General features: G+C 44.8%; 1 protein-coding gene across 3 annotated transcripts; it reads left to right on the top strand.

Annotated features, from left to right (window-relative positions):
• Positions 1-333: 333 nt before the first annotated feature.
• On the top strand, positions 334-21,282 carry fam131bb (family with sequence similarity 131 member Bb). 3 transcript variants are annotated; one of them, XM_076736929.1, is made up of 9 exons: positions 363-561; positions 9,622-9,659; positions 12,953-12,988; positions 13,417-13,519; positions 15,081-15,305; positions 15,495-15,635; positions 17,315-17,628; positions 18,346-18,612; positions 19,612-20,313. In XM_076736929.1, the coding sequence occupies exons 1-9, from the start codon at positions 534-536 to the stop codon at positions 19,819-19,821; spliced, it is 1,362 nt and encodes a 453-aa protein (XP_076593044.1). In that variant the 5' UTR covers positions 363-533; the 3' UTR covers positions 19,822-20,313. The 3 variants fall into 3 exon arrangements, with proteins under 3 accessions (XP_076593045.1, XP_076593044.1, XP_076593043.1); XM_076736930.1 differs by lacking the exon at positions 12,953-12,988 and having other exon boundaries at positions 334-561; positions 19,612-21,282; XM_076736928.1 differs by lacking the exons at positions 363-561; positions 9,622-9,659 and having other exon boundaries at positions 12,685-12,988.
• The last annotated feature ends 3,362 nt before the right edge of the window (positions 21,283-24,644 follow it).

Raw genomic sequence — 24,644 nt, 5'->3', positions numbered from 1 at the left:
AATTATCCAGTCAAATTATCAGTCAGTCCCAAAAACTCAGGTAAATGGAATAATATCTGCAAATTGGATGAAATTTGAAATTGAAAATGGATGTTATAAACCTAATATTACAGGTAATATTGATGATATTGATACATTTTCTTAAAAAAACAACAACAACAACAACAACAACAACAAATATTTGTTCTTAAATAACGCTAATTACACCTCACATCTTTATTTAGTCTCAATCTATTTCCCTCAGGCATACTGACTTACTAACCGGATCTCTTCTAAGACACTGCACCGGAGAGAGGGAGCGAGAGAGAGAGAGAGAGAGAGAGAGAGAGAGAGAGAGGGATGGAGAGGGAGGGAGGGAGAGAGAGTGTGAGTGATCGAGCGGGTGCAGGAGGGAGAGAGGAAAAGAGAGAACGCAGGAGAGCAAGAAAAAGAAGCTAGAGCCGAGAGAAAGAGAGTCGCAGGAGCAGGAGGGAGAATGCACGGTGTCTGGGTAACACTTCCACGCTTGTATCCAGGGCCTTTGTGAATACACCATGGGATGCATCGGCTCCAGGAGACTGAGTAAGCGCCGCTTCTCTTCCCTCTCTCGTTGCGGGCTAGAGGGGGGTTTGGGGGAGGGTGGGGGTGTTGAGGTGGACGATGGGGTTCTTGCAGGACTGAGGGTTTGCGTGGAGACTGTGGCCAGGCTGTGAATATGTGTGTGTGTGTGTGAACATATATGAGTGTGAGCTGTTGGCTTCTCCTTCAGTGCAGAGCAGAAGCAAGCTGTAGATGTATGCTCACAGAGGCTGTGTACACAGTATACAGGCAAGATGTCAGAGACAATATGTGTTAAAATGTGCTACTGTGTGTGTGGTTGCATCCCCCACCTCCCCACTCCCCTCCCTCCCTCCTCCCATCCCTTGATTTATGATGCTGTTTGGCAGTATGTATACGTGTGTGAGTAGGAGGCAGAGAGGGATGGAGAGGAGAGAGAGGCGGGAGAGGGAAACGCTGTGATAGTGCTTGTTTATAGGGTGGTATGGCTTGGAGAAAGAGATGAAAAAGAGAAAAGGAATAATGCCATTGTCACTGGTGTTTGCACAGTTAGTCATTATTTGCATAAATAATAGGGATAGAGGGGGATAAGGAAAGGAGTAGCAGAGGAAGAATTTCAGTGCAGGCTGGCGGGCGGGCAGGGAGGAGGGGAGACGGACGGATGGCGATGGAGAGGGGGGAGAGAGAGGGAGGGGCAAGGATATGCAGGCGAGGTTGTGTGGGATTAATGGGAGTTTTCAGGTGAGGACCCTCCTGGATAAACCCATAGATGACATGTTAAGAAAACCAACAGCAGGACTGCTGCTAAGTGGGGAAAGACTGGGAGGGGTAGTATAGAGAGTCATTGGTGGTAAACAGTCAGCTATCTGCATGAGTACAGTTCAGATATGTTGGAGTGCACATTCAGGTCCTGCACGTCTTATCACGCTCAAAGGTAAAAATAAACACAGACTCCCTTTGGTGTTAAATATTAATGAGCCACTTAGCAAGTCACACTCTTCATCATATTCATGGCAAAGCATCAGTCTGAACACATATCTTAACATTGCTCTGAAAAGTGCATAACCTTTACATGGGGTTGTGAATGTCAAAACCAGACCAGACAGGATCTCCAGTGTGCTCGTGCAGCACGCACCTTGCCCCCCCCCCCCCCCCCCCCCCAACTGCATGTAAATTCTTGATGAAGTGGATTTTAAAAATATCTACAATATGCAAGTGCAGAAGAAGGACTACTACATGACACAGTTAGGAAGGCAGGTGTGAACTGAATACAGCAGAGGCAGTGTCACAGCATCTCAGGACGTCCAGATTACAGTATTTGACAGATTGCAGAACAGGAGAGGAGGTTAGGATGATCTGTCAACACACGGGTCAAGACAGGAGCCCAGCAACGGGAAATAATGTGATTGAAGTAGACAGAAGGCTTTGGAAAGGTGCCACATTAATCTGACTGTGAGCCACCTGAATACTGATGCTCATTTTTAGACAAGTGATCACAGAAGCTTAAGAATCCAATAAGACTGGTTTAGTAATAGCAGTTGCATTTTCTAATCAGGGATAAGTGATGGAGAGCTGTGATGAAGGAGAATATGCATAAGTACACATCCAAAGTACATGCAGCAGAGATTGTACGTCTACTTAATGGAATATTCCTCTCCAGTTTGTAGTTATTTTAAGATGTGTGTGCTGTAATCTTACATGAATGCGTAAATAAACAGTACTTAAGAGAAGAAAGACCAGCAGCTTGTGTGCCTGAGTCTGCGATGCTCTCGTAAGCAACAGAATCAGCAGCAGTGTTGCCAGTCTAGAGGCGCGGTTGTGTTTATCCTGGGTGAGAATGGCTTTAGCGTGCGCTATTGATCGGCCTTCTCGACTGCAGTCCATGCTGCCAAGCAGAGATCAACAGGAGGAGCAGCAGCACTGGATCTGTGTCTGCACGGGAGTAGCCCTGATGTATCTGTCTGCCCGCTGGTAACACTATCTCTCCCAGCTCCATCATATCTGGGAGTGTGCCCCGTGGTCAGGCTGTGATATCTGTTTGTACCCACACGCTGCCATAGTATGTTATCTATTCCTGTGACATACTGCATCGCATCCTGCAGGAAACTATACATTTTATTTTGTTTTGGATGCCACAGGTAATGTGACATCAAAGAAACTATAGTGGCATCTTTTTAGTTGATGGCGTTTTAAATTTGTCTCAACAAAAATACTGCAGGTGTCATGTGAGTTTGCGCCTGTTAATTCAGACACAGTAGGGAAATCAGGCCTAACATGAATACCAGCGTTATGGGTTTTTTTTGCCAATAAAATGTTCAGTCTTCAAAGAATAACCTCCTTATCCTTGCAGCAGGTACAGTGCACTGTATGTTAACAGTTATTCTGGGTTATGCTTTAAACTCAGAGTGGAGGAAAGGTACTGACCCCAACCCTTTAAAGATGTGCTTTAGCCCAGCTCGCCCTCACTGATACTGGGTCAGGTGAAGACAGACAGTGATGTACAGTAGATGAGGTGTCTGCATCCATCACCGCTCCAGAGAGCAAAGGCCTTGAGAAGCAGTCGTTGGGAGGTGCACATTGTTCTTCACCTCATCAGTGAGGAAAGGCAACGAGATCTACTGCGAAATAACCACAAACTGTATTTTCCTCAGTGACTCAGCTTGCGTGTGCAGTACACAGCTTATGTATGCCTCATTGAGAGCAAATTTCTGCCAAACACAGTGTTAGTAATTCTGTTACGGCACCATGATGTTGATCACATTTGTAGATGTAATGTTGATAATGCTATTACCCATAATTGTACTAAAAGCTACACATCAGGAGCGTTTTCCTGTAGCCAGCTACCAGGCCACACCACACATGTGAGTCCTGGAAACATTAATCACTCTATAATTTAGGGCATTATGTGCAGCGTGAAGATAACTGCTATGGGTCAGGCTGCGGTGGTGAAATTATAGATATGAATGTGGGACATTATGGCCTCGCTCACCTGTTCGTGCAGCCGCGAAGCAGGCTCCCTCTTCACTTTCTTTAAGTTAGCTTAGGTAAAGTGCTGCTGCTGACACACCACTTACTGATTCAATAAGCACTAATAGCCAGTTCTGTGCGCGTGTGTGAGTGTCTGCTCATATATTTTTCCGGTACTGACTGAAATGTGTTTATAGTGCAGAGTATTACAAGTGCTGAAAGCTGGCATCAAATGTCTGGTCATATTCAAAATCTTGTTTGCTCGTTCTTTGATCAGACAGTTCCTGAAATTTTGCCGATTTTAAACTATTTATTATATTTAAAGTTCTTGTGCAGCAGCTGTATTTAACATTTGAGAGCGGGTTTCGGGTGTGTCTACATGTTCACGTGTATGTACAGTCTGTGTTCATGCATGGACCAGTGAGTGACCTCTTGTTTACATCTGCCTCTCACATGATCGTGCTCTTGCTGCTATATTTATGTACACGTGGGCCCATGTGTGGGTGTGAATACAGTATAGGCACCACCGTTGCCTCCAAATGATGTCCCATCACTCTGTGGTGCGATACAGAAAGGGATTTCCTGCCATTGAATTAAAAAGAAAACCAAACACCCCCGCTGCACAGTGCCTTTACACACATTCATGCAACCATTGAGCAACCATGTCCCAGCATTTGCCAGTTTGCAGTTTGCCTGCAAACTGGCAAATCTGGCAGACTGAGGTGGAGGCTGATTGATGGCTTCTGTTCAGGTTGGAAAAGCCTTGTACACACGAACGCATTCAAGGTGAATGACTCAGTGATGTAGTGCCTCAGAGAGACAGTGGGACCTGATGACCCTTACCTGTGTGTGTGTCAGTGTGTGTGTATGCTTATACATCCAAGGTCTCCAATGTGGCACATATAGCGTAAGGCCTTTACCTCCAGATTTATGTGAGTGTGAGTGCCTCTGTGTCATGTTCTCTGCTGTGTGCCTTCTTACTGGGTGCCAGATTACAAGCCTGGATCATTATGGGAGAGGAATTGATTTAAATGTATTAGGGTGTGTGTGTGTGTGTGTGTGTGCCCTTGTACATATCATTTACAGTCTGTACATGTATGTGGCAGATCAGAAGTAAGAGGCCTGTGTGTGTGGGCACATGACAGCACGTGTTTCTGTAAACAATGTGACTCAGCCGCAGAGTGTGTTATGAAATTGAAACATAATGCTGTGAAAGAGAGAAATTCATCCCTACAGTTTGATCTGTGCGTGAGTGTGTGTGTGAATTTATGTGCATTTGAAGATGTGCTCAGCATCAACCAGCGGTGATTGTCCCGGTGTTATCTGCAGCTACTAACCACTTCAATGCTGATAAAGAAAAAAGGCCATGTTCTCAAAGACGGGAAGTCTCCTTTAAATATCAAGAGCGTGAAAACAAAGATTTCCTCGATACAATGTCTGTACACATAGCCAGGATGCTTTCCTCTGCCCCTGCAGGTTTTCTTCCCTTCATCTAAACACAATCGGTTAACGGCATTTTTTTTCCTTTTCAGGACTAAGTGCTCATTTTATCTATAGCAGACCATTACAGTGTTTGTGGGAGTGATCAGGTTTATGCTACTGGGCTGCAGCTGCATATACCAAGGTACTACATGCTGTGGATTTTTAGTTACCACAGCCGGTGCAGCAGTGACTGCTGTAACCTATTTACCCTGTATCAGTGATGGAGACCTGCACAGGATGGCAGCCACATTCATGCCTAACAGATTAATGAGGCGTGTCAGATCTGCCGATGACAGGGGCATGTAGATTAAGAATGCCATAAAGTAGTTCATGCTGTGCTTGAGAGTCTGTTTAAGTGTATGCCAGAGCCCCTTCATCTGCGTGGATTATGTCCTGAGACACATTTAGCTCAATTTCCCTCAACCAAACTCTCAGAACCATCTGGGCTCTGGTCCTCAGCTGTGTTCTTGCTGAACTCTGGAGCTCAGTAACCTGGCCTCTGCACATATCGCTGCAAGAGGGCTGCCATCCAAGCCGGTACCCCATCGTGGCAACCAGCCTGACTGCAGCTGTCATGGTAAACAAGCACCAAGCCCCCTGGTTCTTCGCCGTTATTGCTGCAGGGCAGTGGGAGTACAAAAGACAGATGACGCTCAAATGCTTCCCACTTCAGCGGGAGACGTCAAGCCACTACAGTCAGAGCCGGAGTTGACAGTGCAGCCGCTGCAGATCTTTGGTTGTTCGTTACGCACGGCCGCGCTGCTCCCTCTTTTTTTCTCCTCCATCTCCCCACCCTCCCTCCTCCTCGCTCCCTCTCCTCGGCTGAGCTAAGCCTGGCTCCCCTATGACCGCAGGGGGGTATCCAGCACCGCACCGCTGTGTATGCGGGGGAGGAGGGAGAGCGCCAGGGGAAGAAAAGCTGGCTCAGAGCTCTGGTCATGTGCTCTGTTGTTGTTGCTGTTTCCTCAAGGAGGGATCCTGCTCGGCTTCTCTGGAGCAGAATTACGCATTCGCTTACTGTGCTGCTGAGAGCACAAGAGCATCACCTACACGAGGGCAGAAATACAGACCGTGCCATGTCTTAAGAAACCAGCAAGGTGCTGGGTAATGACTGCTGACCCATCATCTATAGAGATATTCTGAGACCTATAGACAAAGCACAGCATAGCAGCCAAACCCTCATGGCTCACTTCATAAATAGCACATGCTTTGATGTAATCTCACATGAGGCTGAAGCTCGCAGACACTAGAAAATACACATACAAAGGTGCATACAATGCACTTAATGTTTCTGGTCCGTTGCTGTGTAAATATTAGAGAGCTTCCCAGTGGTGGTTTGTACTGCTGCAGTCCAGAGGACTCTTGAGCCATATTGTGATTCATGTGGGGAGAGAGTGACTGCTAATTTACTAATTGGCCAAAGAAGCTGAGGGGTGGAGAGGGGAGACACCAAGAAAACTAAAGAGAGGGAGGCAAACAGAGGAGGAGAGGGAGCAGCAATGTGTGTGCCTTATACTGTATGTCGCTGTAGGTCCAGTGCATGTGGGTGTGCATATACGTTCAGTTTGTGTTTGCAGGGCAGCTTTTTAACCCAGATGGGGAAGAAATCTGGGACACTCACTCACACCCAGGCAGAAAATGAGACATCTAACTGATGTCAGCCAATAAGTAACCATCTCACGCCACATTCCACTGTGCCAAAAATCAAACACGCCTGACTAATCCTTCAGAGGTCACATGGAGTTCATTTGTAATCGTGAAAGTAGCATTAGAAAATAAATACGTCCACCCTCCAGATGCAGAGCAGTTCTTTATATGCTGTTTTCTTTTTCAGGAACGCCTTGTTCACACTCACAGTTTCTCACAGCTTCATAGCAAAAAAAAAGGTGGATTTGCAGCAGTGCAGGGAGTTCTGTCAACAGCTGCTGCTTAGTGGCCGTAAACACAGCTAAATCACTTTTGCTCTAAAATGAGTACATTATGTTACCAAAATGACCTTTCACACAAAGAAGTATTTTCAATCAGAAACAGTAGTGTTGTGCTTCAGTGTCAGGTCCTTAACATCGGTGAGCAAAGTCATGTTTGGCTCATCACTGTACAAAAACTGATAATAGAAAACCAAGTCCTCCACTGACGGAGACCTTGCAAATGTTCCATTTTTCTGTGCTACATTGTGATCCATCATAATGCACTACAGAAAGAAGACATGTTGGCCTTCTGTATCAGCAGCGTCTTCTCACATGTAGAACTGGAGTGAAGATGGGTTGATGTGACATTTTGGACATTCATTTTATCAGTGTTTGATAGTGGTATTACACTTTCCTGAAACTTGCAAAAGATGCCCTGAATTTTAGTCCCTGCTGTATAGCTCAAGTCCCTTCTTGGCACTTCCTGTAAATGTTCACGTCTGTGTTAAAGATTTACACTGTGGAGTCGAAGCCCAAGCAGAGATACCTGGGTCATGTTTCCAGGTTGTGTAGTACTCCCTGTGACTAGGAAATTGACTTTCATACATAAAACCAGTGCAGTGTACCTTAAGGCAAATTTACCCTGATAACGCACAACCAAAGAGCTATTTATACATGCAGTAACTTTGTGCACCTTCAGTTGTGATGTCCAGAGATATTAAGGGAAGCACCAACTGTAGGGAAAATGCATAAAGTGGGTTGAGGGAAAGTGGGTCGAACCAAACGAGATAAAACACTCCTCACAATGTGTTAAAGTTCCTCTCCTGGCACAGATTAAACCCAGAAAAACTCATCTCTGTACATCAAAATAACACATTTAGAAGTTTTTCCATGAAGGAAAAAATCCCTTCATGCCTTAAAATTGCTTATATGTAACTACACCTTCCTTCATTTAGTATGCACAGAGTTATGCATATGCAAATAGTGCCCACCTCTATCTCCACCCACCCCTCCGCTGCTCGCCTGCAGCTCAGGCGTACCTGCTCACCTTCGACTCTGCTCTTCAAACACACGAGCCTCTGCTTGTTTTCTGTTTTGCTAGCTGCTGTATGTAACACAGTGGCAAGCGGTAATAGAGGAGAAATTCATCCACACATGTTCAAAGCAGGAACTGATTCTGACTCTGAGGGAGAAGAGTAAATTGTGCAGTCGCCCACAAGTTGATGTATCAGAATGGCATTTTGTGTATTGCTATCTATTGCATTAAAAATGTAGCTGTAATAGATAGCATCTGACTTTGGCTTGACTGCCATACGTGATATGGAAAGCTCCGACCTGCACGGTGACGGGATTGGTTCATTTGGTATTTGATGTATGAAACCCACTGCTAAACCATGGCATTGACTGTTTTTATTGCTCCTGATATGTCTAGTAACCATCCCATGGACATGTAATCAAGGTCAAAACTTGATTTTCCTGGAAGTGAGTCTTCAAGTATCACAGACTGATGATGCATAATATTGTGTTAACTGTACAAATGAAGCAAGGTGGTCCTGATTTGTAGTTGGCACACCCTTCCCTGTGCAAGCGAAGAGGGTCAGTTTCTGGAATGAAGCCTGTCCCTCGTCTCCTGCCCTCGCAGTGATCTGATGTGACTGGATGGAGTTCAGAGGGAAGGGTAATATCTGAGAGCCCAACAGAGACAGAGTGGAGCTGATGTTTGTGAATCACTGGGTCAGTGGGTCACAGACATCACTGGACATCCAGAGAGCCAACGACTCTCTGTGTTTCTCAGAGCTCCCGAGGAGGCGCTCTTGATTGCCAGAATGCAGCTGTGAAAAATGTGATTGGCTCAGCAACACGCATGTAAACACACAGACGCGCAGAGTGCTGATACAGGAGTGAACCCCTCTGAGAGTTGTGCACATAGACCCTCTGATACAGAGAGCAGGCACCTAGAGACTGAAGCTGTGTTTAAACTCCATTACCAGGACAGTCTCTCTAATTAAACCAATGTTTTAATTAGGATTTGGACAGCCAGGAAAGAGGAGGGATAATAATGTTCATTTATCCAACAGAGAGCGCGTGTTCCAGATGACTCCCATCATCAGTATGCTGGGTGGACGGCTTTGTGCCTGATCTGCTGCTGACTCTTCATAGTGCATTACGCAGTGAAAAGCAAGTGTCATTTACATGTAGAGGAAATTCATTAAGGAGAGAAAGACTGGTGATAAGACTCCTTCGACAGAGGAGGCCCACATAAAGGATGCCCCAGAGGATAGACGCTGGTGGTGATGGAAGAAAGCCTGCAGCTGGTTGATGGAGACTCTCTGTTGAATCCGCTGAACATCCTGGATGTCATGGTGGTGATGGTGAGGTGGTGGGCTGCACAATAGTGGGTCTGTAGTTGTGCAGTTGGTCTGATCTCGCATATTTACACCAATCCACTTCGTCATTTTCGCCATGAGACGTTAACTCAAAGGCAATTACATTCTGATCTAATATCTGAGAAATAGCAGAAATTCACCTGCAGAGGAGTAAAGGCAGAACATGAGAGAAAAGATCCTCCATATTGAACTTCAGCCAACGCTTCATGAATGGCAGGAGTACGAGTGGAGGCAAGGCTCCTTTTGTGATGTGACTGAGGATTAAATACAAAGACTAAAGATCTGTTTTCCTTCTCTCCCTTCTCTCTCTCTGTTTGTCTCTTCCTTTACCCTGCTCTCAGCGGCAGATGGCGTGCCAGTCCAGAAGGATGGGGAGCAGGTAAGTCCTCTGGCTCGCCCCTCGTGTTGACTTCCTCTGACGGCCTGACTGTTGTCACTCCACCTGAGGAACCAACATGGCCGCTGATTTAAAACCCGTAGCTCCACGATGAGCTACAGCAGCTCACTGCGGTGCCCTCGAGGTGCCCGTGCTTTTGCTGGTAGATTAGTAAAGTAGCACACATCACGTCAGTGTCAGTTGCTTACTTCCACCACGCTTCCCTGCGCAGGGCGGGGCGGCGTAGCTGGAAGCTGAACAGCCGCTGGTTCGGTTGGCTCATCGCTGCTGCTAAGACGTCTGTTGCTTGATGTCCGTCCGACAGAGTCGCTGCTCAGTGCTGGTTCAAAGCAAAACAGCAGAGGCATCACTTTCTCTTTCTCCAACTTCTTACACACCATTACTATACTCTCCTCTCCTTTCCTCTCCTGCTGCTATACTGATCCCATGCTCTAAAGCTGATCCCTCTGAGACAGGACACAGGAGAGGGAACCATTTTGGACTAAAATGTAGAGAACTCTACTTTTTCACCAAATGCACCGTGGACTGATTCCATCATTTATTTATGCATGGTGTCCCAGAATGCCCTTTGGTTCCTTCGGAGAGGACAGAAACAACTGCGCACACACACACACACACACACACACACACACACACACACACACACACACACACATCAGCGTTGTCAGGGCTGTTGGAAGGAACATAGGAAAAGCTGCTTCAAGGGGCCCAGCTCAAGCACTCAAGTGTGTTAAATCTCTCATCACACCCACTGCTGTGGAGCGAGAGGAAGAAAGCGAGAGAGAGAGATGAACAGAGAGTCAAAGAGCGAGGAAGAGGGAGCAAAGAATAGAATTACAAGAAAAAGAAGGAGTGAAGAAAGGAACGGAAAGAGGCTGATATCGATTAACACGAGCTATCTGGATGCACGCCGCACGAAGCTGATGGAGATAGTGAACACGACCCTGGTAGTCACTCCTTCATTATGTCACTCATTAAATGACCTTTTGTTTGCGTTTAACATTCCAGAGACGATAAGTAACAAAGCACATTTACTCAAGTATAAGTACACAGATGCAGATGCAGTGGTGGTTTATTGAAGTATTTATACCTTGTGCTACTTTATATATCTACTCCACACCAAGACAGAAGGGAAATATTGTGCTTCTTATTCCTCTTAGTTATTTGATTAGAATTATACATAAAATCTGATTCATTATAGATTAAACCACCAACAGTTTACTGTACAAAGTAATTAAAATTAATTCAATCACCTCCAACAGTGAAATCACATTTCGATGAAAATACCTCTGTAAACTTTTTAAAGCATGATTTTTACTTCTGATTGAGTACATTCCACATTATGGCGTTTCTATTTTTCATTCAAAACCCATTTTTGAGCTCAAAGGAATAGTTTGACAACTTGGAAAATACACTTATTCAATTTCTTGCAGAGAGCTGAGATGAGATGAGACGAGTTAGATGAAGATTGCTGCCACTCTCCCACTCTATATGCTAAATATGAAGTTACAGGGAGCAGCTGGGTAACTTAGCTTAGCATAAAGACTGGAAACAGAGGGGAATAGCAATTCAAAGCTAGCTGATTCTGCCCGCCAGTACCTCTAAGGTTCACTAATTAACCTAATATATCCTGTTTGTTTAATCTGTACAAACCACTGTGGTTTCATGGCGGCGTTTTGCCACACTCTTTCTTGGCCAGATACAGAAACGTCCAGATATTAGGATTTTTAGGGTTTTTCCAGGGGTACTTTTGGCGTTGCCTAGTCAAATTATGCCATGTTGATTTGTGGTTTCTTAAATGCGCCGAGTTGCTCCACTTGGAGCTGGGGGATGGTTGTGGTGGCGTCAGATGGGTTGCGGTCACATCAGATGGGTTGTGGTGACGTCAGATAGTCTTTTTCATCATTCAGAAGCAATAACTTCTGCTGCCATTGCCAGATATAGCAGATACTTCATCCTCTTTAATTATCCTGTCTCTGTTTTTCAAACAGTTTACAGTAGATGCCAAAATCATAACAACAATCTGAAAATCCATGATGATTAGTAGCTGGCTACCAACTATCAGTGCTTTTAAATGACCGACTCAAGGCTAGCGTGCCATCCTATGCTATTGTGGTCCCGAAACTGCAGGCTCCTCGATTGCAGGAACATACTACTCCTGTCATCAGCCAAAGACCCGCTTTCAAGTGGGCCGCCCTGTTGTAATGGAGGTGCAAATCCCTTCCACGCTGGACTGATGCACTGAGTCAAGCCAAGCCAGCACATGTGCATGGAAAAGAGCTACTAGTTAGCTTTGGACAGAGTCAGGCTAGTCATCCCCCCTGTTCCCTGTCTTTATGCTGAGCGACCCTAACAAGCGTCATATTTACTGTGCAAACATGCGACAAACAAGAAAGTAAAGGATCTTCTTCCACCACTGCTCTTTACATTGCAGGGTGTCAAATACAGTATATAAAGCTGCAGACATGACCGCCTTTGTGACATGCTGGGGGAAAAAAACGAGCTAAATTGTAAGAGAAATACAATTGGAGAGCATGGTGGGATGTGTGCTAAATGTTGGGGGCCAGCGAGACTTGTCCAGTGTTGTTGTTCAGCCTCTACTGTCTGTGCAGATCGACGGGAAGGTGAAAACATTTCCACACAGCCACTAACCCACCAGTGTCCCCAGTCTAGTTAGTGTCAGTCCAGCTGATAGAGAGGAATGGTGTGGCAGAGGCTGCTGCTTATCTGCTTTGTCCCCAGCATCTGCCTTCACACACACACACACACACACACACACACACACACACACACACACACAGTCCCCTTCCTCCTGTTAGCCTCAGTCCCCTGTCTGTCTGCAGCATCAGATACCGTTCGACACAGCACTGACATCTCTCTCTCACGCGCTCGCTCACGATTTTCCGCTGGCTTTCAGTGTTTTTGGCAGCACATGTAACCAGAGAGGAGACTCATTCATCCGTAGCATATTCACTCTGCTATACATAACTAAGAAAATATACTGATCCGCTGTTTAATCCCTTCTCCTTGTCATTCTGGTCCTTGACTCCTGCCTTCCTCGTTCCTGGAAAATCCTGTGTATCTGTCTCTCTCTTCCCTCTCTCCCTGCTCTTAATTTCTTTCTCTCCCTCTGCATGTCTGATGTGCAATCCCCCCTCTGTCCCTCCTCTCTTTGTCTTCTCCCATTTCCCCTCCCATGCATGTCAATGTTCTCTCTGTCCTGTCACTCTCTCACTCTTTCCCCATCCCTCTCTCCTCCTATTTCTCTTCCTCAGCATGGACGTTCAGAATTTTCATGGGAAGGAATCAATGTAAGTGTTGTGACACCATTCCTTCATCTACTACCTTTCTTTCTCTATTTGTCTCCCTCACCTGTTTTGATTTAACTCACCCTTTAGCGATCAGCTCTTCCCTCCCCTCCCCCTCACGACCCCCCTCCACCTCGGCTTTACAGTCGATCTCTTTCGGTGTATCGTAGTGGTTCACGGTAGTGAGCACAGTCAGAATCACTTATTGGTGCAGAATAAGATAAAGACCGCAGTAACCTGGAATGAGGATTTGGGTAACGCAGATGTTATCTTTTGTATTAACCCAACATCTCCATCACTTCTCCTCTCCACTCACCCCTCTCTAACACACACTGTCTCGACGTCTCTGTGTGCTCTGTCACACGTCCCATACTATCCTTTTCTCTCCGCTTCTTCCCCGTCCTCCATTCCTCTGTCTTCTCTCCCTCTAGCTGTCTATGGAAGACACCACGTCAATCCTGCCTCGGCTCAAGAGGAACTCAAACGCCTATGGCATCGGGGCTCTGGCTAAGTCTTCTCTGTCAGGTGTGTCAGGTGTGTGTCTGTGCTGTAACTGGTAAACCGACCCCATGTTGGCTCCGTCCTCAGCGGGCGCGCGAGTCAGCATGGTACCCGAATCGGGTTCCCCTTTATCACTTCCTCTCCACACTGTGGTAATACTCGTCAATGACTCCTCGTGAGTCATTGATGGAATTAATTCAGCCTGAACAACACAACACACACACACACACACACTGTGCATCGTCACGCAGCTTGTTGCTCTAAGAAAAGGTGAGTGGTGAGTGGGAAGTGTAGCTTTTTAATGTCAAGTGGTTGTGAAGTTGTGGTGTCCTGAACAAGTATTAGTATGGATGTACTGGACTGTGTAAAGTGCTGTGTTGAACAGAGTAAAGTGCAGTGTAGTGAAGTGCTTTCTTTTAGTGCAGTGGTTTTTGGTTTGATCCAGATGTTCTGTGCAGTGCAGTTTATTTGAGTGCAGTGAAATGCATTACAGTACAGTGAAGTGTAGTGCAGCTGCTGCACTGTGTGGTGTGGTACTGATTTGTCCTATAATTTATTCCCATAATTTATTCATAAATCTCATCTCCATGCGCCACCATCAGAGAGAATCAAACAACCAGGGATTTACAGTATGTGTCATCATGTGTGGGTCACATGGAATATGGAGCGCAGCCATTATGCAGATATCAGCTGGTGTTAGCTTGGTAGCAGAGGAAGAATTTCTTCTTTAAAAAAAAAAAGAAATCTATGCTCTGCAGTGTTTGCATGAGACAAGTTCTCAGACAGGGAGCAGTTTTCTGCTTACCCAGTGCAGCTTAGCAGAGGTGTGAAAGCTATCATGTCAACAAGCCAACCTCTCATTACTCATGCCACATAGCCACCTCACCCCAATTAACCTATTCCATCCCATGATGCACCTTTGTCAGACAAGACACATCCATTCCCGACTGCGCTCTGTAGCCTGAGCAGGTGACGGCTTACTCATGAATGTCACCCCCACAACCCTTGTCATTTAGCTATTCTCACAATCCATGTTCATGGCAACCATCATTAAACTACAGGCATTTAAATAGTAGGATTTGACTGATAATGTTTTTCTGTAGTGGTTTATTTCTGTTGATATTTTAAGCTAATATCCAGTATTTAAAAAAAAACAAACAATTTCTGTTCTCCGAACATCGCAGAGGTTATTCAGTGATAACACTTCAAAACTATAATCACACATATTTGTATAGACGTGAACCACTACAGGTCAGCCTCTGCCTTATTATCAATCATACAGTCAATATGTAACTAAATAACCTGCATCATATTATATTTGAGGAGAACAACACTGCCTGTCCAAATATATCCTCCCAGTTGCCAAACCAGTTTATCAGTCGAACTCTACTGGATATCCATAGTTTCATAAGCCATCACAGCATCCACCACCACACAGCAGCACACACTGGATGATAACATGTCTATCTTATGTCTGTCTCCCCTCTTTCTCTCTGTTTGTCCATCCTTCCCTCTCCATCTTCCCTCTGTGGCCATCTCACTCCTCCTACATTTCACTTCACCGTCCTCTGCTCCACATCTTTTCCACCATAAGGAGTGACCCGTACCATGAAGGAGAGAGTGACCAAGCCCACAGCCATGGCCCAGGGTCGCGTTGCTCACATGATTGAATGGCAAAACTGGGGCATGCAGACGGTAGGAGCAGGAGGCATCCCCCAGTCCCGCATCACCACCCAGGAGCGGGAAAATGAGCGGCGGCTGGAGAACGATGCCTACAGTGACCTCAGTGACGGGGAGAAGGAGGCCCGTTTCGCTGCAGGTTGGAAACACACACACACACACACACACACAGATGCGGGCAGGCACTCCACAGAGCCTGTTAACTGTCATCAGCAGAATTATGTGCTCATCACCTCGTTTTCTGGGATTTATGCCAGTTAATCAGCCAATTAGTCTAAATGCAGGTCCTCACAGTGATCCTGTCTCGCCCTGTGAATCCTGACCTCAGGCATCCTGCAACAGTTTGCGATCTCAGAGGCGACCCTCCTAGCCTGGTCATCGATGGATGGAGAGAGCCCACGGTCGGGGTCTAATCAGGGCAGCGTGGCTCATCTGAGTGAGGTCAACCAGGAGAGCATCACCAGTCGAGGTAAAGGACTACAACTATGACTGAAGTAGCTTGTCTTTACATGACGGCAAAGATTACGATTAGATAGATAGAATGGTAAATGGTATTTTAAAGTACATCAAAAACATGCTATAAGAACATTTATTTTCATCATCGTTGGAGGAAGTGTCATATTTTACCTAAGTTACTGTAAATATATTCACTAATGCACAAAACTGCACAAATACACTTAAAATTAAATGTACTCATCATGCAGCAAAATGACCCCTGTCAGTGTTATTATGTTGTATTATTATATTACCTTTACTAAGTAATGTGCATGCAGGATATTATGTTGCAGCTGATTTAAGTAATGATTCTTTTTTCTGCTAAATGTGTTATTGGGTAGTTGGATGTAATCATATTGTGCATCATATTTTATAACCTGATCGTATGTTTTGCACCCTGATCGCCAACTTTTATAGTAATCAAAGCTGACAGTGTGAGTATAAAGTAGCATAAATTGGAATTAATCAAGTCAAGTTCAAGTGCATCTAAACATTGCCTGAGCAAATGTGCTTGCTTCCCACCACTGTTGTTTATATTCAGTGAAATAATGTATAATTGTGTATAATTAATATGCATTATAAAGAGTAATAATGATGTAATATATGGCCAGCATTAACACAGCTGTGTCAAATGTTTGTGTAGGTGTAGACAAACAGCTTGCAGCATAGCGTGTATCATACCGTTTAATAATAGGAGCATACTGTTCCATCTCCTCTCCAGGCTGGAAAGTTAGTTCATTATTAATTTTACATGTTCCAGCAGAGACTGTTTGAAGGTAAACCCTCAGCACTCAACCCTCAGCGATATTGGACATTTTTACTCCACAGCACCGTCTTCTCCGTGCAAACTTTTTCTCCTCGAGTCGATTCAAAATCAGAGCTGCGTCTGCACTATACAGTTTGACACAAGTGATGAATCAACAGCGAAAGGTGTGCCAGTGTTCAAACTTCGTTCAGCGCATCAAGGAGAGTTTCTGTCAGAGCTCTCATTCAGCCAATGTGCAGATTTTTTTCTGCTGACTTTTTCGATTTCGCTCCCAGTCGAACTTGTGTATTCTGCTCGGCTGGACAGATCAAAGCCAAACTCAAACTGATTTAGTTTTGCTCTGCTTCTTAATTGTGTGATGCACCGCTTGCACTCCACTTCCACTTCTTTTAAAATGATACTTGACCTTATGCATTCTATGTGCTCTGCTTTTAACTTTATTTTATTCTTATTATTCAGTGTGCTTTATATTCCATCTTATGTTTTGCATTCTTCTTATTCTTCTTATTCATCTTTGTTCTATGTTATTTTTTACTTATCGTTAGTAGTATTGTAAAACAGCCTAAACCTGAAAACCAGATACAATTACATGTATGATTTACTCTTAAATTTTAAAATTATGTCAACATTGCTACAGGCTAAATTGTGGAAGCTAAAGGTAAAGTTAAGCAGTTGAAATAAAATGGTAATGTTTACCAGACCAACAATGACGTGTTTTTGGTTTAGTTCTTGCAAAGATCTGAATTAAAACAAAACAAAACGAAGCATAAAAAATCAGCAGCATGGCATCAGGACATCCCTGGTTTTATATCATAAGGTCATATCATCGAGATGATCCAGTCTGCTGTGCACTAAAAGCAGCTGCTGCCTTTTTTCTTTTTTTCCAGATCAGATATTGCACCACTCCTCAGCAGAGGTGTGGCCTCACACATACGTCTCCCAGGGCCACTACTGCCTCTCCTCCTCTGACGCCTGGGAGCCGATCAACAACGACCCCTCCGGCGTGGCGTCTCCCCCTGCCGGCTCCTACGTTATGGGGACTGACGGGTATGACGGGCAGGCGGCAGCTCACTTCCTGTCGCAGCAACAACAGCAGCAGCAGTTCACTCTCCAGCAGCAGAGTCAGCTACAACAGCTGCAGCAGATCCAACAGATCCAGCACTACCAGCAACAGCAGCTCCTGCAGTATCAACAACAACAGGTGGAGTCTCACTGCTGTGGCTGTGGCAGGGTGTAGCTCCTGTGAGAAATTAGATGGAGCTGACATTTAGTATGTGAGCATGTTTACTGTTGCTCTAAGTCCAATAATGTATAAACTGTGAGCACCTGAGTGGAAACAGGACAGGTAACATTGAACATATGATGCTCTGTGTCCAAAAAAAAATCTGAGGTTCATAAAACTCTTTCAAAACAGCTAGATCGACAGAAAAATCAGTCACTCTGCAAAAAAGAAATGTTTTTTTCACTGTTTTTAAAAGTTTCTCTTGATTTTCATCATCAAATTCTGGTGAAAATCATAAACCCAGAGCAACAGTCTAGCTCCGCTAACTAAGAACGTGTTTAACATACACAAACAAAAACGCGAATTCTTGCTTTAACATGCAAGTTGGAGCCAAAATGAAATGATGAACCTCATATATCAAAAAAAATGAAATAAAATCTCCTGTAGACAAAGGAAAGTGGTATTGATCACTGGCACGGTCAAAGAGTGCTGGGCTGTAAACTGTTTACTGTATTGCTTTCCTAATCCTTTTTCCTTGGCTGGCGACACGAAGCTTTGTGTGTTTTGTCAAAGGGCTTGACGCCGTGTCCTCTTCTGACATGGAAAAACACACCTGAGTCAGAGAACAGGACTGATGGCAAACAAGCAGCAGATCTCAGCTCTGTGCCTAACTCTTCCTCCTCTCCCTGTTTGTAGTCGCTGGAGCACAGGCTGCACAGTGCCAACCACTCTTTGCAAGCGACGCCCAACAGCACCATCCACAGCCTGGTCCATCCCGCTCACCCACCCCTGGTCGATCTGTGGAACACGGGGCAGATGGAGGCCTATCAGACGGAGGCCGGAGGCTACATGGGTGTGTCGGCCGTGGTGGAGCCGAGCCTGTGTGTCCCGTCTGGAGACGAGATGGTGGGAACAGAACACTCCCCGCTGCTGGAGCAGCAGGAGGAGGACGAGGAGGTCAAGGTGAGGCAAGCGTAGGGTTAGATGACATAAAATGACATCTTCATTGTTTAAAGTTTGATCTATGTAGTGCTGAGCAAGCACAGTAAAAGATGATACTGGTGGTTTTATGTATCATATCGGTCGGTTTCAATTCATGTCAGTGTGGTAACAGCAATAATCAAAGTCTGCTTTCCTGTTTCATCTCTTTGTAAATTGAACATCTTTGAGTTTTGGGCTGCTGGCTGGACAAAAAGCAAACAATACTTACTTTGAACACACATTTAAGAGGCTAAACAATTAAAGCTACTAGATTGAAGCATTCTGTAAAAACAATGTTGCAGCTGTCGTAAGAACATGAACTTGCAGTGAATAATCAGTCACCTGTAAGTGATGTGATTGTAACATAAGAACCTTTTTAATTGGTCTCGAAGGGAAACTTAGGAGTTGGCATCTGACCATCAACCTTTTAAAAGGGGCACTTTGCCGATTTCCAGCCACTAAACCACCTGTTATAACAGCTGTTTAATGCCTTTTGTGGCTCTGGAGGGAGCTTTCCAAAGTTTGATAGAAATAACTCGGTGATGTTAACAGAAAGTCTGTGTTATAAACTGAAGTGGGTCTCATGAAAGATGCCTAGATGATGGAGTTTTTCAGCAGCAACAGTTTGGGATTATGATTTAACAAACCACCAATACAAGCGACTCCAGTTTCACCACAGATGACTAAACGTCAGCTGTGATGGATCGCACGTTTCGAGCATGTCTGAGGAGTCTTTTCCAGCTGATCGTCACACTCTGCTGGTTGCCTGAGAGATGAGAAATCAATCTGTAGACCCGTGGAAGTCAGCTGGCAGTAATGTAAATAATATAAGACATGTAGTCAATGGGATAAAACCTGGGAAATCAGCAGTGTGGACCGTGGCTTGTGTTCATGATGGTGATGGTGAATCAGTGATGTGTGGATGGAGCTGAACATCTTCTGTGTTTGACCTAAGCTGACTGCTTCTGTCCCGATCACCAGGAGGAAGAGGTGACACTGTGCATGGAGCCAGAGTCGGCCACGTTGACTCCACCCACGCAACAAGGTGATGCCTCTGGTGGCAGTAGCCCGGGGCAACCGCCGGCAGAGCCAATCACAGAGCGGAAGGCCTCCGATGTCACCCCCAGCCTCGTTCAGACACTAGAGGAGAGGGACGAGGAGGGGCCAGCCGCCTCTGTGGCAACCAACTGAGGTCCTGGCTGTCAAGAGACTCCTTCTTACAAACTGAGCGGAGAATCAGCGAGGAATGAGCATAATAAATACAATATATATCTATTAATCTGTTCCTTTTCAGGTATCGAAAACACGACTTTTTGGTTGCGAGATGAATTCTTCAAAATGGTGAGAAACAGATTTGCAAGTGGACTCACAGTGAGACAGGGGCTGATGCAACAAAGGACACCTATTTCTTTGCAAGCCTTACATCCCAAAGGTAACCGAGGAGAGGAGTGAGGACGGAGAAACTGAGGAGGAGGTGGTGGAGGAGGAGGAGGAGGAGGAGGAGGAGGAGCACCAACTAACTGAGACATTTCCATCAGGGAAGTGAGAGCACGTTGAGATGAAGAGGAGGGGAACGGAAACATGCATGCTTTTTATGAAGACAAGCAACTCGACCGTGTCATCGTCTCACAATAATAATGAGAATCTAACATAATAGAACATTATAATAAGAATAATTTTGTTAAAAAAAAAAAAAAAAAAATCAAGACAAAAATCTATGTATAAGTGTATGATAGGATATAACGGTTTTCCTGCGGGGGAACTACTCTGTTTACAGCTGTTACTCAACATATTAGTGTTTAATCAAATTAATTTCCCTGTTGCATCAAACACACCCAGTACACTTAAACAACCCAGACGATTTCACATGTAATTAACGTAGGCTCAGAAAACGTCAGCATTTCAGTGAAATGCAGATTAACCCTGGAGAATAGATTCCTCTGTGACGTTGTGGCACCAGGCTGCCCGGGCACAACCCAGACGCAGGCCTGTGCGCTGACTGCACACCGAACCCTGCACAGAAAAGGATTGTACTGTAAGATAGCGTGCTTCCGACTCTGTCTCTCTTTATGCATGTTTCTTCAGAGCACTATGGAGTACCTGCACTATACAGCACTGTATAGACTTTGCACTGAACCATAGTATCCCAGGTGGGGCCACAGCGGCGCCTGCGGTGAGCGTGAGCGGAGAGTTTCATGACGGAGAAATAAAGACAGAGCTGCATGAGCCAGTCTCTTTTGCACTGATGCAATCCCACAGATCAGAGGTTGCCTTCGGATGGTCGGCAGTAACCCACTTCTCACTCTGAAAGCTTTCAGCACCAAAACCGAGCCACTTAACAACACAAAACCCTCAGCTGCTTTTTTTTTTCTTTTTTTTCTTTTTCCGTAGAAGTAGTCACGATAAATTGAGGATGATAACCACTATTTGAATGTACTGGAAGACAGATGGCAGTACACGAGCGTTGTTCTTGATGTCTCCTCGCGGTCCACGCGGGACGCAATCAGACGCTTTCTTAGGACAAAGATAAACAAGCGAGTCTTTCAAACGTGTGGGAGGGAGCTGTTGGAAATGGATTCACTGTTTGCTCGCCTGGACCACCACTGCACACACACACACACACACACACACACACACACACACACACACACACACACACAGAAAACACACCAATATCTAAATTGTAACCAGCAATAGGCAGGCACAACACTGGAATCCCAACAGACCAGTGTCAGCTCTGTCGCATAGATGTAAATAGTCTGAGTATATAAAAGTCGCCTCTCACTCACAGTCACAACTGTTCTACTACAGTATGATTTCTTTATTTTTTTACACCTCTCAGTCCCACTTTATTTTGGGATTGTTCTCAAACTGACGTTTCAGGCCTCAATTTCGTTTTTTCCTCGCGCAACACAAAGACAAATGAAACGGGGGGAACGTGTGTTGTAAATAAGAGCCCACAACGCAAACTGGAGCGCGTTACATCTGGTGAGTCCGTCAGTGGGGGGAGGGGGGCGACATGGAACAGCAGCAGGTGTGAGCTCAGGCGGAAATCAGAGCCCGCTCAATCAGCCAATCAGGGAATAGAACAGAAGACCAGAACTGAACACTGGAGCCGGATACGTCGGCGTCTTCCTGCTCATCGTGATTACTGTGAAGCAGCTGCCTGGAGTGTGATAGTGATTATTAATGATGTTTGAGGAAGCATGTTTTCATTTATTATTTATTTTTTTCTTTCGCTTGAGGAAGACCGGGTGTTTTCCAGCGAGGAGGGGAGCGAAAAGCGAAGAACGCGGACTCACTGATGAACTTCACTACAATGCACCACCACTGCTGGCATCTTTTCTCTGCTGGGGAGCACCTGCTCCTCTCACTTTGATGATTGTGTGAGAAACTTTCAAGATAAAAAAAATATATATATATATATATATATACAGTTTATTGACTTGAATGAATTTATTTATTGATTGCTTCTTTATGCAATGTTGGGGACAATGTTTATTTTTCTACTGACTTGTTGAAATCCCTTCCAGTATAAGTTGGAATAAGGTGTCATGGTTGTAAGGCAGTCTGGCTTTGGTCTGGTTTTGAGCACTTTACACCAAGAAAAACCCGCCCTGACACCTTGATTTAGAGATGGATCATTTGGCAGCTCTTAATTATAACAAATCTATTGTTTTAGTTCACTTCAAGGACCCCTGTTTAGTGGCTCACAGAAAGGAGAGGGCTCAAAACTGCAAACAGAATGTCTTTACACACCGGCACATATTCATTTATTTATTGAACAATTACTCGGTGGGGAGGAATAATGTGACAGCTTGTACAGAGTCTATACTTTCATGTAGGTACCAACCCTTCTGGGAGCAGTATCTTTTCTTTATGAGTCTCTCGGCTTTAAAGGCTTAAAACGTGGATGGGAAAGACTGTTGCTTTATATTTGCTGACGGCAACAACTGCAAGGCTAATTTGGCTAAAGAGAGATAAGAGTTCACGAATGGAAGGATGAAAAGAAACTGCTTCAATTTGGGTGATTTTAGTTCTTTTTTGTTTTGTTTTTGTTTATCAAAATCTCAATGAATGAATAAACTAATAACGAGAAGCCAAATATATTTCTGTGGATGTTAAGGTTTACTGATCACATCTTTGTTAACCGACCGGTTTGCAATTGAGTTCCTCTTTTTGTATAATTCTACTGCCATCTTCCAAGAGTTACGGTAACTTGTCTGCAGGCATGACGCTCAAAATCTGCTTCTGGTCCTCTGCCTTTCTCCTTCTCTCTCTTTCTATCTCTTTGTATCTGTTCTGTATATTTGTGTCCGTCTGTTTGTCTGTCTGTCAGTGTACAGTAAGTTGTCTGCTGTCTTGTTGGAAGAATCACTGCCTGAAAAAAAAAAAAAAAAAATTCCACATCAACCAAAGGGGATTTGAGGCAATCAGACATGTAACATAGCTATAATTTGGACGTGTGCTGCAAAAAAAAAAAAAAACTAACCGCTGTAAAAAACGCTGTAAAAAAATTGGATGGCTTGTGTAAAAGTCTGTATAAAATTGGATTTATTTGTTTGAAATGAGGCAGTGTGGCTGGTGATACCAGTGTACACTCACGACACTCACACCTATGCATGCTTGTTGGACGGTTGTCACAGGACGGTTCTTCCACGTGGTTCCCCCCTCTCTCTCCTCTTCTGTCAACAACTCTATCTTTCTTCCCGTTTCTCTTCCTCCCCCCTCTTTTTCCTGCACGACAGAACCTCCTCCAGCTCCTTTACCTGTCTCCTCTTCTTTTCCTCCGGTGGAGAAAGAGCAAATAAAACAAACCGACAAATGGCATTTCTTGTGCATGTGTGGATATCTTTTCCAGGCTGTGAATAATTAGATTCTCACACGTTCACCCCTTTCTCTCCGGAGCCTTAACACATGTGATTTGTCTTTTTTTTTAACCGTGTTTGGCGGCTAAGCTCATTGGTGCTTGTCAGACAAAACGGCAATCACCAAGGACCTGGCAGCAGTGGAGTCCAGCCTGTCATGCTTTTCCAAAAGCATCCCTCTCCAGTCTTTATCGGGGGTTTTATGCCAGGAGAATATTAATGACAAATTCTCAGAGACAGGCCTCCTCTATAGGGAGTAGCTGCTTATTTGTTCAGGCTCACATAGGAATCAAAGACTGAAACACACTGTTGACCTTCACAGCGCAAAAGTGTTTATATGCTCGGAGATATTCTCTTTTCAAGCCTGAATATTGGAACATCATCACTGACTATCACTGATACAGTGATTTACTCTTTTTTACCCACACTTGTGGCATGTCTGTCCAAAACGAACCAAACATTGCAACATTTATTGGATAGACTGCCATGAAATTTGGTACAGGAATTCATCCCACTCCAACGTTAATTCTAATACCTTTGGTGATCTCCTGACTTTTCATAGTAGTGCCACCATCAGGTCAAACATATTCTTAGTTGTTCGTGACTACGCAGAGGCTCAGGCTAAAAACAGCCCAACATTAAAACAACACAAGGGGCTGCGTTGGTGGGAAGGTGTTGCTTCACATACTGGTGAAAGGAAACACTCTCCCGGAAGGCCTCTTCGAATAGCAGATATATATTCTTAATCACCACAATCAAGAGCTAAACAGTAGAAATACGGCGTTCATCCTAAAAAGTAATCTACCAGGAATGTGCACTTGCATGTATCTGATTGGCCACTGCAATGCCTCACTGGATGCTGCTGCGTTGCAGTCAAGCAGTAATGACAGATTCACCCTTTTTGCCAGAGGATCCTGTGGTTTTTTGCTGCGTTGGCACCCCCACTGGGTCGCTGGACTGTTTCCATTCAAATGAATGAGAGAGCTGCAGTTTTTCACCAGGGCTTAAGTCAGTCTGAATGCAGCAACTTGCAAAGCAATCCCATCAGCCTCGGCTGTAGTTTGTGTTTCGTGCTAATTAGAAAACGTTAGCATGCTAGCACACTAAACTGAAAGTGTGAACATAGTAAACATCAGAACATCTTCT

Source organism: Chaetodon auriga, chromosome 8, assembly GCF_051107435.1.
Source record: "Chaetodon auriga isolate fChaAug3 chromosome 8, fChaAug3.hap1, whole genome shotgun sequence".
In the NCBI taxonomy this organism is placed as follows: Eukaryota; Metazoa; Chordata; class Actinopteri; order Chaetodontiformes; family Chaetodontidae; genus Chaetodon; species Chaetodon auriga.
The sequence above is the reverse complement of the archived record's forward strand: the minus strand, read 5'-3'. Positions and strand labels throughout refer to the sequence as shown.